Consider the following 18,827-nt stretch of genomic DNA (forward strand, 5'->3'; position numbering starts at 1 on the left):
ACATGTGATAACCAGAACCAGAGGCTTCCTGCTCACGGATATGAGGGAGGAGGTGGACCAAAATAACTGCACAATACTAATAGCAGACTCTGAGAAGCCACCCCTTCTCTCCCGGAGCCCCTTCCTACATATCCCTTCTAAGTAATTTCTAACCTTGTGATGATTCACAGAAAGAAGAAGAATAGAAGTTATTGGCGTTTGTAGTAACAGGATGAGAAAGTGCGAGACTTCCTGTTATGTGTGTGTGACAGCTGGTGATAAGTGGAGGGCCGTGCACAGGAAATCCGCTCAGCTTCTGCAATGTGACCTGCCTGTAACTTGGGCGCTCCTTCAGTCTGGATGTTGATGGCAGGACAAAGGGGTGCCTGGACTATGGGCGACGTGGTAGAGAAGAGTTTGGAAGGGCCTCTGGCACCTCCTACAGATGAACCCTCCCAGAAAAGGGGAGAGCTGGTAGAAATCTTAAATGGGGATAAAGTAAAATTTGACGACACGGGACTCTCCTTAATTCTGCAGAATGGCCTGGAGACCCTCCGACTGGAAAACTCTCTGACAGATGTCACCTTGTGCGTGGACATTCAGGAATTCTCCTGCCACCGCGTGGTGCTTGCCGCGGCCAGCAACTATTTCAGGTCAGCACGTCTAAGACCAGAGTCAAATTGGGTGCAAGTTGTCAGGAATCTCTGTATAGATGTGAGAGCCCCATCTAACTGGTTGGCTGCTGCGTTTATGGTTTGTATATCTATTTAGGTTTGTGTGTCTATTCAAGATGCAAGAAAGGAAGCTATTAAACCTTTGATTTTAGGATTTAAGTCATATTAAAAGAGAGATTGGTATTATTGAAAAGCAATATTTATGTATTATGGTAAATCTTCTGTATGATGTCCTTGTTCCAGAGGATGGAAAATTACTGAAGTCATGGGGATTTTTTTCTCCCTTGGTCTGACTAGTGTGTTGGAAACATGATGTTGTCTTTGTTCACCAACAGAGGTAGAGAAAAGGATGTGGCCCCTCTTTTGGAGTTATTATATGACTTGCTGAAAATTAGGGGTTTCTGTTTGTGCTGAGGGGGTGGGTGGGAAGGGAAAGCTGTTACGAAGGTGCTTTAGGAGAGAGAGGCTCCTAGTTACATCAAACTCAGAGATCTGGGTTCCATCCCACGGAGCCCCTTCCTGACCCTGGGACTTTAGGCAAGTCACTCAATGCTCTGAGTTTCTGTTTTGTCATCTGTAAGATGGGAACAATGATGATTACCTCTCAAGAAAGTTGTGATAATTGAGTATGAGAGGGAAAAGGGTCTCACATACTGCATAGCCTATAGTAGATGCTCATTATATCTTTGTTGAAATTTGCCATCTCTTTCTGCTTGGTTCAGCTAAGAACCATTTATTGAGGGTTTACCATGTGCAAAGCATGGGATAGGAATGCGGGAGAATCAGGAACCCAGTGAATACAGCTGGATCCAGAGTTCTATAGATTGATGTAGATGTAGTGTGAACCAGTCCCCAAGGGGAATGTGGATGAAGAAGGTATTTGGGGAACTCAAAAAAGAAATACCCTTATAATTCTTTCAATGAGATTCTTCTTAATGCTTGATTCTGGCTGAGGAAATTAAAAACAGCTTACCTATATACATATCATGGGAGATGTTTTTCTCTTTCTTTCTTTCTTTCTTTCTTTCTTTCTTTCTTTCTTTCTTTCTTTCTTTCTTTCTTTCTTTCTTTCTTTCTTATGATGCTTAGGGGGGGATTTTTCTTTGGAATTCAAAGAGCAGGGTCAGGAGGTTGTTGTGGAACTGGATGAAGTCCTATTCGTAGACAAGGCGAGGGGATATCGGGGTTTGCAGGAAGTGGTGCTTGCTAAGTGCCAGACATAGTTACCTGATTTTATTTTTGCAACAACATGATGAAGGTGGCTGATGTACCATTTTACAGATGGGAAATGGAAACCCAGCATTACACATCTAGTCATTGCTGGAGCAGGGATTGGGCACATTCTAGCAATCCTCGCGTTTACCGCAATATAAACTGCCACTAAATTTAGGGCTTCATTCCAGGAAGTATGTAAAAGGCAGAGCGTAGGCACAGGCGCAATGATGGGTTGACATAGATAAACATGTTACTTACTCCACCAATACTGACCATATACTTTCACATTCATCACAACCCCTTTAAGAAGTGAATGAAAGTAACCTTAGCTCAATGTCCTGAGTAGTCACTTTTTAGGTTTATTCTTTCTGTTTTGAATCACTGGAAAACTGCTGTTATAAAATGTATACCTGAATAGTAATTTTGTTAGTGGCTCGTCCTGGCTAGGGAACAGGACCGCTGGCTGTGTGCTCTTGAGTACATCACTGGCTTCTCTGATCCTTGAGTTTCTCATCCTAAACAGAAGCTGTGTGGGTGCAGTCCTTCCAACCCAGCTGATACAGGATACTTAGGGAAAGTCTCTGCCAGTCTGTAGAGGAGGAAGCGCCCATACAGTGCCTGTTTCTGCTTGTGGCTAAAGAGTCGTTTCCAAAACTGCCTGGACATGAAGGGAAATTCCTTCTATTCTTTTCTTCAGAGCGGTGACTTTTGGTTCTTACCTTGGTATTTCCAAGATGACTTTCCTCCTCTACTGAACACATTCATCCTAGAGACAGGATTCTTTTTTTTTTTTGTATTACTCTTAATAATAACTTCTATTGTTGAGCACTTACGGTGGGTCAGGCCCTGTGCCACCGGTGTCACATATATTACCCCACAACAACCCTGTGAGGGAGGGAATGTTATCCTCATTTACAGATGAGGCACCAAAGCCTGGAGTGTCTCAGTTAAAAACGTGGCCGAGTGGGATTTGAATCTAGGACTGACAATAACTCTGACATTTCCTCACCGCCTGTCTTGCTTTGTTTCTAAGATTTTGAAAGGGGTTGGGAGCCAAGTTCCCCTGATGTCCAGACTTTGGAAGGGCAGAGAGTCTGCTCTGTCTGAGAGGCTTCCGACACAGCCCTCTGCACGTTAGAGGAGGAAGCTGGAAGCTGGTTGTAGAATGATGTAGATTTTTTATTTTTGTTTTTATTCATTGAGAACATAAATATTTTTCACTAAGTGATTGAACCATAGTTTATTTAACCAGTCACTTATTGACAGACGTTTGGAAGTTTTTAATCCTTTGCTATTACAATACAAACAATGCTATAATGAATAACCTTACACAGATGTCATTTCATATGCGTGCAGTAGTGTCTGGGGTGCATATCTAGAAGAGGGTTTGCTAAACCAAAGAGAAATGCATCTGCAGCTTTAGTGCATATTGTTTGATTCTCCTTGATTGGGGTTCAGTCATTTTGCATCCCCACAGCCTTGCCAAAAGAGGCTTCAATCTTCTGGATTTTTTTCAAGCTGACAGATGAGAAACAGTATCTCAATTTAATTTTAATTTGCATTTCTCTTATTTTAAATAAGGTCTGCAGTTATTTTACTATCTCTTCATAGAGTTTCAAATTTTCATGTATATTTTAAAATTAAAATTCATTTTTATCAAAGTGCTTCATGCAAATGGTTATCAGTCAAATAGTATTTCATGGCTTATGATGAAAAACAAAAATTCCTCTTCACCTCACCCGCCCTTCAGTCTTGCTCACCAGAGCCCACCATTTTTAACATTTAGCTGTTTCTTGTAATATTTCTACAAAATATACGGTTCTTCTTCTTTTTTTTGGCTTATACGTGTGTTTGTTTTTCATAGTTTCATTGAGATATAATTTAAATAAAATAAGCTTTACCCATTTTAAGTGTACAATTTCATAATATCTTAGTAAATTTACAGTTGTGCAGCAATCATCACAATCCAGTTGTAGAAAATTCTCATCAATCCCCAGAAGATCCCTCCTGCTCAATTGCGATGACTCCCCATCTCCACCCTTATCACCAAGCAAACATGAATCATTGTGTTACCTTTGGTTTTTCTTTTCTGGATATTTCATATAAATGGTATATTGCTCTTTCTTGATATCTCAGTATTAGATGCCATTTATGGATTCCTAGTAGGTCTGATAAAGACTTAGCGTTTATACCTAACTCCCTTACCATACATTTCCTTTCCCTATAATCTCTCAATACAATGTCACCCCATTTTTGATTAATTTATATTAAGAGTTTACATTATGTCCATGAAAAAAACCGTGTTTCTAGTTGAGCCAAACTGTGTGATAGGATTACATTTCCTTTTTTGTAAACCTTTTTGCCTTTCCTGAAGTTAATAATTCACTCTTTTTTTTCCCCTTTTGTTTTGGGGATATCTTTTGCTCACCGTCTCTCCACAATCGTCTTTCTTGTGGTCCAATACATCAGAAAATTCACCAGTTTCATTTTCCCCTAGAATCTGCCTCACTTTCATCATCCTATACATGTTCTCTGGACCTGCTGCCTAGCTATTATCTAGTTGCACATGAAACCATGATAGCTGTAAACAGGGGCTATATTAGTAACTCAGACAATATAGTTCCTTTTGGAGGCCTATTTAAAAGTCTTGAGTGGAATGAGGAAGTTGGGAAAATATGCAGAGATGAGGCTGAGAAAAGAGTAAGGGAGAATAAAGCTTGGAAAGTAGCTCATAACATGCATTAACTGTCAAACAGCCAAATGTGAAGGAGTGCAAATATGTTCATGGCAGAAAAATTGAGGAAAGCATGGATTTAACATTTATATTAATGTTTTTAAAAATCTTGTAAGACAATGAGTATCTTATAAGACTACTAATAAAGCTGTCATTTGTGCTATGCCTTTGGACAGGTCCCCACATCAAAGTCGTTAGAAGGGGTTGCTCATCCTACATACTGAGCCCACCTCCTGAAAGAACTCCATATAAACCAGTGGTTCTCTCCATTTGGTATGGGGAGCAACTCCCTGCAGAACATGGCACACTGCATAAATGGTGTTGATCTGTGAGGGGAACCATGTTGTGCGTTCCAGGGCTGGCAGAGGGAGGGGAGTAGTGGTGATGCAGGCAGGGGTCATCAGGCTTCTTTCAGTCCTGCCTGACGATTGGCCCTTCCTACATGAACATAAAAGCTTCTAGGCTGAGGCTGAGGCTGAGGCTGAGTCAACAGTAAGCTCCTTTGTTGCGGCTGATGTTGAAATCCCTGGACGTGGCCCTGTCCTGTCCCTTCAGTACCTCAGTCTCTGGGTCTGGTTCCCTGAGGCTATGATGAAGGGACTTTGACCACTAGCTTAAAAAAATCAAAGATGAGGCAAGGAATGGGAAGGGTCTTGTGAGCACCATCTATTAATCATTATTGTGTGTTACCCAATTATCGGATGGCAGGAAGTTGGGTGACAAGCTACTCTTAAGCCATGATTAGATGTTATAATCCTTTGCTTTTTCTCCATAATAGTGTCTAAAAAGGAGTCAGCAAGTGCAGGTGATAGAATAAGTACAAAGGGAAACAAGAATGAGTTAAGGCCATTTGGGTCTGGATTAAACACCTGGTGAATGGCAAAAGGGTTAAGGATTGCTGCTGCCACAGGGGTATGTCTGGTAAACTCAAGTGAACTGATGATTGTACTTCTAGCAGTGGGTTCTGTACTTTATACTTTTAATGTCCTTTTGGCAGAACAAATGTGGTGAATACTTACTAAGTACTATAGGTCTATAATCCCTTTTTTGGAATTCCCAAATCCCCAAACTGTTGATAAATGAAATCACTTTTTATAACTTATTTGACAGACAAATCTGTAATTTGAACTATACTCATCTGGTGGAAGGAGACACCGTTCTGAATTGGGTACTTAGAGTCTTCATTTGTTCCAATTAGGGTAACTATTCATAATTCACTGCTGAAGTTACTAATGCATTGGATCAAAGAGTGCTGGAGGTGCTAGTCAATATTCAAAATACGGGAAAATCCAGACAATCCTAAATGCCAAAGCACATCTGGCAGCAAGATTTTTTGGTAAGGGATTATGGAACTTCCTGATAGAATTAGTTTTCATTTTGGCGTTATTCTTCTACCGTTTTTCATCTGCATATTTTTACATACTTGTAAGCATAGTTTTACCTACAATTTTTCATCTTGCTTTGCAATCCTTTATTATAATCTTTCCCCCATAGTGCTCCATAGTGTTCATAACTACTATTTATTGATTTAGTTACCATTTTTAATAGATGCATAACATGAAAATCATTCTCTCATTGCGAGTATAGGGTGCTTCCAATTTTTTAAATTAAATTTATTGGGGTGACAATGGCTAGTAAAATTAAATAGGTTTCAAGTGTACATTTCTATAATACATCATCTATATATCACATTGTGTTCTCACCACCAGAGTCAGTTCTCCTTCCATCACTGTATATTTGACCCCTTTTATCCTCTTCTACTACTCCTCTCCCCGCTTGTCCTCTGGTATCCACTAAGCTGTTGTCTGTGTCTATGAGCTTTTGTTTGTTTGTTTATTTGTGTTGTTCCTTTGTTGCTTTCAGTTTTATATCCCACACATGAGTGAAGTCATATGGTTCATGACTTTTTCTGTCTGACTTATTTTGCTTAGCATGATAATCTCAAGATCCATACATATTGTCACAAATGGTAGTATTTCATCTCTTCTTATGGCCAGGTAATATTCCATTGTATATATGTAACACATCTTCTTTGTTTTTATAAATGATGTGGTAAAAAATGTCTTTTTATTAAGAATTTTTTGCAGTCTGGAACATGAAAAGACCAACTTTTTTGAGCATTGACTGCATGCCAGGAATTTTGCTGGATTCTTTTTTATTTCATTTAATACTCACAATATCAATAATTAGATAACAAGTAGATAGCATTGTCTCCATTTTGTCCTCCAGAGAACTCACTTTGATAGGAAGAATGGTTTCCCCATTGGGATCCAAACTAAAAACAGACCTTCCCACTGGGCAGAAATTTGGCTGTTAGGACATTTCTGTGCAAGACCATTAAGTCCTTCTCCCTGCCATGCACTAGTGTGGGCTACGTAAGCTGAAAATGAGGATAAAATGCAAACAATTATTGCCTCCATGGGCATGTACACAAATGCATAGGTAGGATACTGTGGGGACATTCCAACCAATGTGCATCTGGGGGCTGAGCTGACAGACCCCTCCCTGTAGCAGCAAAGACCCAGCATGCCTTAGGGCACCAGTCTGGGTCAAAGGGTTAAATAAGAAATAAGGAAGCAGGTCAGTATGCTTTGGAAGTATAGGGACTCAAGAACCTACAGAACATTACTGGGGCTGGAACCAATAAGTTCTTGGTATCGTGGAAAGAACTCTGTCTTAAAGTCCTGTCACTGGGAGTTGAGTCCAGACCCTGCCACTTATTGGCTGTGCAAATCTTGAAGGAATTGCTTCAAGAGTCTCTCTGAAGCTCAGTGCCATTATCTACGACACAGTGAGGCTAATGATTTGTTTCTACCTGTTCCAGTTGTTGTGAAATACACATCACAAAGTGGATTCGTATATGAATGTATTTGTGTAAACATTTTATGCATAGTAATAAGTCAGATTTCTTAATTACAAGGAACAGAAGTCAACTGGCGTTTTTTGAGAAGAGTATTTATGCAGGTAACTCACAGAATCTCCCAGAAGCCTGGAGTACCAAACCCAGAAAACAGACAGGATAAGGTAGTGGCCAGGACCACAGCCCAAAGCCACCCAGAAGCAGCATGGGGAGGGCTCCCACGCTGCTGCAGGATCCTGGAAGCCAAGGCTAACACAGCTGTGGCCACTGGCACTGCCCCATTGCTGTCTTTGGAAACTGGAGGCTGCTGCTACTTCTGCTACCTCCACCAGAACAGTTTCTCCTCTGTCCTGCTTCTGGGCATCACCAGCTCCCAGTTCACAGCCTGGGATAGGTTTATCTGATTGGTCAAGGCTGAGTTACACATGTTAATGTGTTAGCTCGGAAAGTGAGCATCAGGCCTTTGTAGCTTCTGGGTCTGTAAGTGGCTTGTGCCACACACTACATCTCATTCAGAGGAAGAATTTGCCACACTTAGGGAGGGTTTCAGGTGCTGGGCAACCAAAACGTGACAAAGGTCCATTATATGCAGCTACTATGTGCCAGACCTGCATTCAGTGCAGAATAGGAGTTAAGGTATCATGAAAACTATGCACGTATTAAGGAATTCTGAGACCCTTGTCACATATGCACCAGAGATAAGGATTCTGAGATCCTGGCAGGCAAGAGGCCAATTATTGGCACTTCCACTCCTCCTCTCCCTCCAACCTGTGAGTAGCCCTGGGTATACCTGTGATAGTGTATGGCATGAGGGAACCTTCCACCATGTGTAGACTAGAAACAGGTTGAAGGTGTGAGCTATGAGAAGGTCCTTAGAACCATTGCAGTGGCTGACATTCAGCAGGTATCCTGTAAATGTTTGATGTGAATAAAAACTGGTATTCCTCCTGCAGTTTCAGTCACTGATTAAGTAGCATCCTGGTCAGAGCAGGAAGTCCTCGCAGAGATGGGAGGCTATTGCACAACTTTAGAAAAGGGAAGGATGATAAAGTGTGGTCACCATAGGAAAAATTGAAAGGAGCAATTAAAAAATCCAAAATGCTTCACACTGTTGTGGAGTCAACAAGTCACTCAAGTGACCATCTGGACACAGTTGTGCTATGTCTACATAGTGACTCCTGCAGACCTTTCTTAGGATTGGAAGATGCTTGGTGGGGATGGATGCCCCAGGGCAGGAGTACAATTGAGTCCTTTGAATTTTCAAGAAAATGTCATCTCTGTCATCTCCACCTCCGGTGTCTAGGGCATGTGGAGCTTCTTTCAATCCAGACCAGAAAACCTATTCTTTTCTTGTTTGGAATAATATTCCATGCAGCTCTCAATGAAAACACAACAGAGAAATACTTCCTCATTCACATCTCAGGTTCTGAGATTCACCCCTGCATCAAGTACATGGATATGTGATTGCTCCTTCATGAAAATGTCTTAACAGAACTAGATTCTAATATAGTAAACATCAAACAGTGCATGAGAAGAGCTGGCCCTCTGCGGAACATCTGTGTTTTTGGTAAAACTGCCTTGGAACTCACCATCCATCCCATTGCTCAATGTTCTATATTAGTCAGCATTCTTTTGGTTGTAAGGGATAGGAGCTCAAGTCAAGTCAGCCTAGGCAAAAGGGGAAGCTATTTGGGCACAAAACCAAATCATAGGAAGGGCCGGGAGGCAGCAGAGCCCGGGGCGAAGAGGAACCAGGGCTTTGATTGCAGTCAGGGGGCTTTCTCTCCAGCCTCACTTGGCTTCTCCCTCAGGTGGCATTTCTCAGATGGGCTTCTGCCACATGGATAGGAGTTTGCCTGTTGGGACTCTGGGACTTTGGTTCCAGAGAGAAACTGAAGGGCTAGCTTCAGTTTGAAAAGCCCCAGGGAAAGACTCTGATTGGCCCAGCTCCATTCAATTACCCAACATTAGACAAATCACTGTGTCCGGGAGGTGGGGTACAATGATCAGCCCAGCTTACTTCAGGAATCCACCATTGGTCAAAGAGGTGAGGGTGTGTGAGTTTGTGTGTGTGTGTGTGTATGACGAACCGAAGAGGGAGGCACTGGACAAAAGGAAAATAAATATCCATTAAAGAGGGATAACAAATTCAGGTTTATTTTCATTTATTAGCCAACTTATTGCAATTCTGTTTATGCTTTGGCTGTCAGGAAGCTCATTGCATCAGCTTTCTTTAGTCTAGTTTTCAGTATTATATTCTATTTAATTAGTCAGCTCTTACCTTCTTATTTGTTGTTGTTACTGTTTTGGATTTTATCATACCTGTGCTGCTTAGTATAAGCCATCTTAAGTTCTTTTGGAGAGGCTACTTCTTTATAAAGATAAGTCTTCTTTGCTATGAAAGAATATCATTTAGGCAACCTACATGTCCTCTGCCGGTTGTAAGGGCAGGCATTCTCTTATTACATTTAACTGTTGTGGAAAGCTGTAAGACCACAATAATTATAGGAGCGCTGATACTGCTATGACTTTAAAACACAATCCAGAAAGCTGCATCATAGCCCTTTCTGATGAGACACTCAGGGAACTATAAAATTAACCACCAGCTGGTTTGCATATAATTCAGGTCCAGGGTCAAGTAAGAGCTGACCTGCATTCAAGATATCATCTTGTAGTATGTAGAGTAAGCTCAGGCTTGTAGGGGGCTGGATATCGAGGGCATTTTGGTGTTGGGGGAATTAGGGGAGGGGCAGATGTCCAGTGAATAATTCCTGGAAGGTGGGGTTAGTGGACACACCACACACACACACACACACACACACACACACACACACGACAAAGAGAATTGAAATTAGGAAATTTAGGAAAGTCCTCAGATGACGGGCAATAATATCCTCTCAGCTCAGGATAGCAGGTTGGGTTGGCAGGAGATGTCTGTGTCATTTTCAGATGAACTGGTGGTGAACGGGGAGAGAATTCTTTGTAATTGCTGTGAAAACCTGCACTCCTCCCACATTTTTTCAGTATACCTCGAGTGATTTGTAAGCCTTTAACAAGGAACACTGAATCGTACACACTTTCTTAAGGTGCAAATATCTGGGTGGCAGGACAATACAAATATTAAGCTTTTGGTACTACAGTTTCGAGTGGGTTTAGTGAAATTCTACCCATCTATCCATTCATGTATTCATTCAATTGACATAAATCTGTCAAGTGCCTACTCTATGCCAGATGCTAAGCATACAAAGATGAATGAGTTATGGTTCCCCCTTGACCTTGCAGTCACAATCAGTTAGTGGAGAGGGACAGGTAAATCAATGTTTCAGTGCAAGGTGACAAGTTCTGTGATGGAGCTCTGTTTATTAAATCGGACTGGGGAAAAAGCAGCCAGAGAAGGCTTCCTGGAAGAGGTAATATCAGAGTAGAGTTTTAAAGGCTGAGTATGCATTCGCCAGAAGGAACCAAGGGAAGGGTGAAAGCAGGCAGCATTCCAGGCAAAAGGAAACACATCTGGGAAGGTATCAGGCAGGGAATCACAGGTAGAAGAGTGAGGTTGGAGTAAAGGATATGCCTGGGCCAATAAAGCTGAGAGATGGGCAGGTCAGACCATGGAAAGTTTTATTGGGCCAGGATGAAGAGTTTGAAATGTATCTTATAGGCAGTGAGAAGCCCTGGAAAAATTTTTAAGCAGGAAAGTGATCCAAGATCTCTGTTAGGATTGTTAAAGGTTCTGTCTGAGAAGACCAATTAGAAATAGAGACCCTTTCTCTGGGGACTGTCACAATTCATGTTATGGTCCAAGGCTTGGTGAGTGCAGCAGGGGCTGAATTTCACATCCAACTCTGGCCCTGGCCTGGGAAGCCCTGAGTGTAGGCCAACCTGACCTGTGGTACTTCCTCCTTCACCTCTGCCTTTAAAACTCCTCTCTTTCCTTGCTGGAGGATCTCTTTTTTTCCTCTCCTTTCCATCTGGATGAGAAAACAGGCTTGGCATCCAGATTCCTCTATGGCAACTGGCAGAGGGATCAGTCTGGAACACATGTATGACCATCTTTGCCCTGTGAGAACAGGGATAACTCCCATGACTGGGGAAAGCCTCACCATTTGAATACCTAGGGGTGAGGATTGGGACCAGTGCCAGCTCACATGTTTCCAAGTTATCAGAACCAGCGAATTCTCAAAAAAAAGTCTCTAAGCAGAGGCTGATCCTTGACTTCAGGATAATGACATGCAGGTCCTAAAGAAGCCAGCATGGGGTCATGGGGGGCTGGGATGAAAAATGTTTGAAAAAAGAGGGGGATAAGGCACCCCCAGGGCAACAGCCTGGTCAGGATGTGGCAGTGGGCTTTAGAAAGCACAGTGCTGACCCTGCCCCCGGCCCAGTGGGAACTGGGACTCAGACCAGACCTCACTGAATAGGATTGTGAGGGCAGTGGTGTTTTTTGTTATGGGAAGCCAGGTGTCATCTCTGGCAATGAGGTGGAAGACGCGCGAAAGCAAATTAAGGTGAAGAACAGCCCCATGTTTTTGTAACGTAAAATATCAGGCAGGAAGCATTAGGATAAATATCCTGGGCCTGGGGTTCCAATTCAGACAGACTAGATAATGCAGTTCTACGCGTGCGTGCACACACACACACTCACACACACACACTCGCTTCGCTCCAAGTCACTCAGTCTTGGAGCTCATCATTATTCATTCTCATGGTAGTTAGAGGAAAAATGTGGGACTGGAAAATGTGAGGTACAATGGGCGAATCCACTTGGCCTACTTGAAATACAGTATTGCAATGCATGTGTAGTTTCCTTTCCATTCATCCATCCATCCAGCCATCCAACAAACATTAAGTGTCTATTGTGGGCCACTGAATACGAATTAGAGAGAAATAAAATACAACCCTCGCCCTTCAGATGCTTATGAATCTAATAGAGGAGAAGACATATTAACAATAGGCCCAAGAGAGTGTACATACAAAGACCTGTCTGGAACTCAAGAGTGTCTATGTCAACGGTGGCACATGTTGGAAATTGCTAGTGTAGCTGCATGAGGGATGGGAAGGGGACAGACCAGACTGTGAAGGGCCTTGTAGGCCAATGTTGGGAGTACTTTCACATTTCTTTTCCTGGGCACTTTCTAGACAATTTTCTTTGGCATTTGGGCCTATTTGTTATTCAGATTTTCTCTTGTACAATGTGTCGGTCAGGACTCTGCATTGCAAATGGCAAATAAAAACATTAAAAAAAATTATTTGCTCACAAAATTTTAAAGTCTAGGAATATTAGTTTCAGGCCTGTTTTGGTCCTTGTACTCAAATAATGTCATCAGGACTCAGTGTTTCTTTCCATCTCTTGGCTCTACTTTCCTCTGTGTTGATTTCTCTCTCAGGGCGGGTCTTCATACATGGAGACGAGAAGATCTCCAGCAGCTCCAAACTTTTATTTCTCCTAGCTTAGCAATCCCAGTAGGAAGAGAGCTTCTCTTTCCCAGTATTTCCACAGAAAGTTCTAAAATTGGCTTCGATTGGACCAGCTTCTTTCTGTGCCCATCTGTGAGCCAATCACTGGCGTGGGAGGAATAATATGTGACATGAACCATACCATACTCATCCCTGGTATAAGAGGTGGAGCTAGCTCCACCCAAACTTCCTAGACTGATATTGGAGGAGGGATATTTCCCAAAGGAAAATCTGATGCTCTTACTAAAACAATTAAGAATGATGTTGGGCAGGCAAAACAAGAACTGCCCATTATATCTTTATGGTTGAATCATTGCTGAATTCTGGCCAAAAGCATTTGCTGTGATTGATGTTCTATCCTGCCTGAGCTTGCAGGATAGAACAAGCCCTGCTTTCTGTCATTAACTTGGATGAGGCTGAATAACATGGCATGCTGAGGCCTCAGCATTGGGCCAGTGGGGCTGGGAGAGCCTCTGGTTCTATAAGAATATAGCTGGAGTGCTGGTCCTCAAAGGGTGCACGTGCAGTGTCCTTGAGGAATGGTGAACTTGGGCAAGGCGCCTAGCAGAAGGCAGTCCTTTTGAGGCCTGATGATGTTTAGAGTCAGATGGGGGCAGCTCTGGAGTTCCAGTTCCTGTTAGTTCAGAACAAAGACTCAGCCAACAACCGGGGGTTCAAGGAACAGACTCCAGGCTCCGGAGAGAGATGGCAGAGTGCTGTCAGTCATGGCTCTGGAGTAGAAAGAGAGATGGCCATGAATGCCCAAAGTCCTCCTCGGAAGGCACCTCTCCGGGTGTGTGTGATTTACATGTGCACAGCAGGTGAGAACTCATGTGCACACTGCTACTCATAGGGCTTTGGCACCACATCCTCTTTCAGAACGCTTAGCTCTAATGACCTATGCTACTTGAATATAAGCTGCAGTGTCCCTGTCTATGCAGCTAAGCTACAGACTTAAGAGACAACGAGAAGGCCTGCTTCCAACTGAGCCTCCCTCTCCCAATTTGGGATGCAGCCCTACGCCTTATGGAACTCTAGGAGGGCTAGATCTCAGAAGATGAAAGGGAGAACCTAAAAAGAGGAAGGGCTTTTTTAAGGGCATGTCTGTCCCAGCACCATGGTCAGTTGTTTCCTTGAACTTGACCTTTGTCTAATTCCTTCCTTCTCAGGGTGAGCCAAAGGGGCCTGTGTTGAGAAGTGAGGCGACCTTTCTCAAGGGCAGCAGTTCTTAAACTTTGGTTTGCAGAGGAATGTTTGGTGGGGACTCAGTGAGCCTAATAAAATTCATATTCCCAGCTTTCAGCTTAGAAGTGGTAGGTACCATAGAGAATGATGTCATGCCATACTAGGTCACTCTTGCATCTGCTGACTTCCTGCTTTTTCTTGCAGTGAAAATTCCTTTGATTGGCCACATTGGTTGGTATCCAATAATAATCCTTTCTTAACAATAGTGTTCATTGAGCAGCACATGATTACTAATTAAAAAGTCTTTAACCAATTGTATACCTATGGATACTTATATTTTTAAGTAGAATTTAACTCAATTTGCAACCCATATTATAGCCACTCCAACCCAGAATATCTCACTGAGGCAGAGGAGTTAGTTCCTGGTATACATGGGATGGTGAAGGGCCAAGGGGAAGAACAGAGCAGGGGAAGCACAGGTGCAGCCAGTTTAGCAGTGAGAGAGTGAGGGTGGGTATTGGTTTTTAGGACTGTCAGGGGGTTAAAAGTACAGGAGGCAGGTTGTTCAAAGGCAGGTGCGGAAGCCTGGGGAGAGGGGGAGGCACAGGGGATTTAGGTTGGGTAAAAAGTTCTGAGTTGGTAAAGTTTAGGAACTGCAGGAGCATGAGAACTCATCAAAGTTGTAAATGGAATGTTCTAGTGTGGGTGTGTCCTCTTGGAGCTCCAGGCCTTGGACTTGGTAGTGTGATGCAAGTTCTCTATGGGGGCGGAGGGCACATGAGGCAGGCCTTCTCAGCCTTATCCTGCAGAGGCTGTTTGATAATTCTTGGAGGTGCAGATTTCTGTCAAAAGCAAACACCCAGGGTATAGGAAGGGCAAGTTTGTTCGCTGGTTCGTTTGTTCATTCATTCATTCACTCACTCATTTATGTTTCTCCCCAAATATTTACGGAGTCCCTCCTAAGTTACAGGCAGTGTTCTAACCCCAGGGATACAGCGGAGAGCATGGCACCTAGGTCCTCACTCAGCACACAATCGTTAAGCTAGTTAACAAATAGATGTATAATATAATTTCAAGTTGTGACAAGGTTATGAAGAAAAATAAGGGAGGTAAAGATGTTAGGGAGTGACTATTTAGATTGGGGGCAGTGTCAGGGAGGGCCGCTCTGAGGAGGTGACGTCTGAGCAGAGACCTGAATGAGGTGAGGGATGAGGCCTGCGGAGCTCACCGGTGAGTGTGGCCGGGGCAGTGTTTGGGGCCGTGCCCTGACTTCATTCCAGAGACTCTGGGCCCTTGGATATCTTCATGGCTGTTGTGGGAGATGAGCTCATTCGCCCAGGCTCTATTTTGGGGTTGGTGCTGACTTACTGCTGAAGTGTTGGGCAACTGGCTCCCTGCTGTGACATTTTCTACTGTAACATAGGACTTTAATAGCTATCTCTGTTTTACAAGAGTCTCATGAGAATTGGTCAGTGTCTGTCTACAAAGTATTTTTTATTGGTCTGATTCACTCAGTGTTGATACTCAGTTGACCCCGTAAAGATGGCCTTGAACTCCTACTGATTTTCTTGGTTTCAGTGCCCTGTTTAGCTCCAGACAAAGAGCCCAGAGTTCTAGTTTCTAGTCCCCATCCTGTTACTGACAACCTGTATGGTCTTGGGCAATTCACTTAAGTGCTACCTTAGTCTATCACCTACCTAATGGGTTTAATAATTAAAGAAGGTAATGCTGTTTGCCCTACAAAGTGCTATAAACATAAATGTAAGAGATTACTGTTATTAAAGTGGAAACCTAAGGTTGACCCACCTTGCCTAGGTTATGTTCATTTCATGGGGTCCCAACGTTGCCAAAGTGGATCTCCTGGGAGAGCAGCAGGAGGCCTCGGAGTTTGGTTTATGAGAAATTCATAGATTTCTCCTTAGTTTCACTTTCTCTGTGTTCAGCATGGTGGCTGTGGCCCAGGAGAGTGGATTTAAGTGACAGAAAATCAATGAAAAAGTTTCAGAGGAGAGTAGAGAAATGCTCTTTGGGAGCCAAAGCAAGCAAAAGAGCTCCCGGAGAGAGGACTCTATCTTAGGGCACTTCTTTCCTCTCCCCATGAACATTTACTGAGCTCCTACTATGTGCCAGGCACCATGCTTACTTCTCTAGACCAGTCTGCGTGCAGTAAAGTGCCAACTCTACTCTGGATGGGTGGTGGACAGCAGTGCAACGACTCTGACACCAACTGACCTCATTCGGACCCGGCTCTGGACTCAGGGGTCAAGGGCTGTAAGCCAGCATATAATTGCTGGCCAACCCCAAGAATCTCCCACCAGCCTGCCAAGATCCCTCCGATCTGGTCTAAGAAATACCGTCCCTTAGTGAGTGCTCACCACTTTGTTATCTTAATTATTCTTCCCAACATCTCACTGGGGTAGGGGCTATTGTTATACCACGTCACAGAGAAGGAAACTGAGGTTTGCTGACTTGTACAAAGTCACGTAGTGAATTAGCGTCAGAGCCTAGACCAGACCAAAGCCCTCTCTCCACCTGCCAACAGCCAGCGCTGCAGTCTTCTTTCCGCCCTCCCCGAGGCTCCCGGCGCCCCTCTGCTTGTGCACATGCGCACTCACTCACTGAAAACCAGAAGTGCCTAAGAATTTACCTCCTGCTGGGGTGGCCCACAACTAAAACTGTCAGCAGGTGCTGCAGGACCACAGCCCTGCTTCTTTGCCTCTCGTTGGGCAACTCTGGAGTGTATTCTCCAGCGGTCCCCTGCAGGATCAGACCAAAATGACTTTCTATACGACTTTTGTCCTGCTTGGTCTCCTCCCCTCCCCATCCTGCTCCCCCCACGCCCCTAAAACATCCCTGACTCAGGAGGTTTGGCTTCTGGGGGATGCAGACACCCAGTCAGGTATGGACTAAGCTGAGGCAGGATGTTATTCAGCAACCTGATTCCAAGAGAGAATTTAGAAGCTGCATTGGGCAGTGATAGCCTGGTCAAGAGCCCAGATGATCCGAGTAATTGTGTCACGTGGGAAATACTAGGCTTCAGTAAGAGCCCCTTAAAGTGCAAAGCGTTGAATTTGATAATTTACACACCTATCTCATATAATGTTAAAACGTGTCTCCATTGGCCTTGTCCAGTTTTCATTGGAATTTTTGAGGTTGTACAGATTCAACAAAATTCACCTTTCACTAATCTTCAAATCACCTTCTAGGCGAAGTAGCATTTCTAAGTCTCACCCTGGTGGGACTCCGGTATACGGTGCCTCAGTTATAAGAAGCTTCATTTGACCCGTTATCACAGTCTGTCCTTTCCTGCTCACTGTCCTATTTCCCATATTTGCATGTACATGGCATTGATGTGGGTGGAATTCACTTTACGCCCTGATACGATTGCACGTCAGGATGGCCCAACATCCGAGTTCAGGATTAACACTCTGAAGCTGCATTGTCTACTACAGTAGCCACTGGTCACGTGTGATACGGAACATTTGAATTATGGCTAATCTGAATTGAGATGCGTTTTCACTATAAAATATACATGCAGGATTTTGAAGACTTAGTATGAAAAAAAGAATGTAAATGATCTCATTACTAATTTAAAACTATCTATTGAGTGTTGAAATGATAATACTTGAGGTAAATTGGGTTAAGTAAAAGATATTAAAATTTTTTTATCTCTTTTTACTTTTTAAAAATACAGTTACTAGAAAATTTAAAATGACACATTTGGCTTTCATTCGATTTCTATTGGGCAGCACTGCTGTAGAGACTCAGACAAAGGGAGGTTTAGGGCAGGAGCTTGTCCAACTCCTCCCAGGAAGGCAGGCTGAGCTGAGCAGGAATTGTATGGTTTCTTTGATGGCCAGGTTCTTTATGGAATCAGGAGGCAGCGAAGAGAGTCGTACAAGACATCACTTTAAAAGATGGGTGGTTCTGCAGACAGCTCTACGCCCCTCCGGCCAAGAGGATTTATAGCTGAAGGCAGTGGCTAGGACATCGGTCATCTGTCCAAATGACGTCACTGCTCCTCTAATTCCAGGCTGGGATTTGTTAATTTTACAGAATTAGCATTTGCTCTGTTTTTCATGCTGTCGTATTCTGTGAGGAGAAAGAGGCCAGTTGAGGGAAGAGGGAAGAGTAAGGAGGAGAGACGGGTAGGAGAATTATCGATTAAAACAAGGACAGAGGAAGAAGGACCGAGGGAGGCCTAAGGGAGAAGATCTTATTGGCTGAAACAAAAGGTTCAAAATGTCAGATGGTCAACTGATTTGAAACTGATGAGTGATTTCCAGAGATAAATAGGAGGTATGGGAAAGGGAGACAGAGCAGGATTTAGGGGTATAATCCCCTCTTTGTTGGGATGGAAGTCTCAGTTTTGGGAAGTACATTCTGTCACTAGGGCTTCCCTTTGGGACCTTCCCATTTTGGTGAATAGGTTGGAAGATAATGGCTAAGGCACCTATTCTCATAATTTTAGAGGCTGGAAGTCCAAGATCGTGGTGATAGCATGGTCGGTTTTTGTGAGGACTCTCTTTCTGGCTCATAGATGTCCACTGTGTGCTCACATGACAGAGACAGTGTTTTGGTCTCTCTTCTTATAAGGGCACAAGTCCTACTGGATTAGGATCCCATCTATGCCCTCTTTTAATTTTAATTACCTCACTGTTCCATGGGAGTAGAGAGATCTGAAGGGGGTCTCTTCAGGCCTGGAACCAAGCGTCATGTTAGGACT

General features: G+C 43.4%; 1 protein-coding gene across 1 annotated transcript in view; it reads left to right on the forward strand.

Moving 5' to 3' along the window:
* Nucleotides 1-314: 314 nt before the first annotated feature.
* Nucleotides 315-18,827, forward strand: part of KLHL6 (kelch like family member 6) — a 56,669-nt gene continuing 38,156 nt past the window's right edge. The window contains exon 1 of the mRNA XM_033092032.1: nt 315-632. Within this exon, the coding sequence (XP_032947923.1) occupies nt 340-632 (293 nt within the window). The 5' untranslated portion in view covers nt 315-339. The remainder of the gene's footprint in view (nt 633-18,827) is intronic.

This window comes from Rhinolophus ferrumequinum, chromosome 2 (genome assembly GCF_004115265.2).
Source record: "Rhinolophus ferrumequinum isolate MPI-CBG mRhiFer1 chromosome 2, mRhiFer1_v1.p, whole genome shotgun sequence".
Classification (NCBI taxonomy): Eukaryota; Metazoa; Chordata; class Mammalia; order Chiroptera; family Rhinolophidae; genus Rhinolophus; species Rhinolophus ferrumequinum.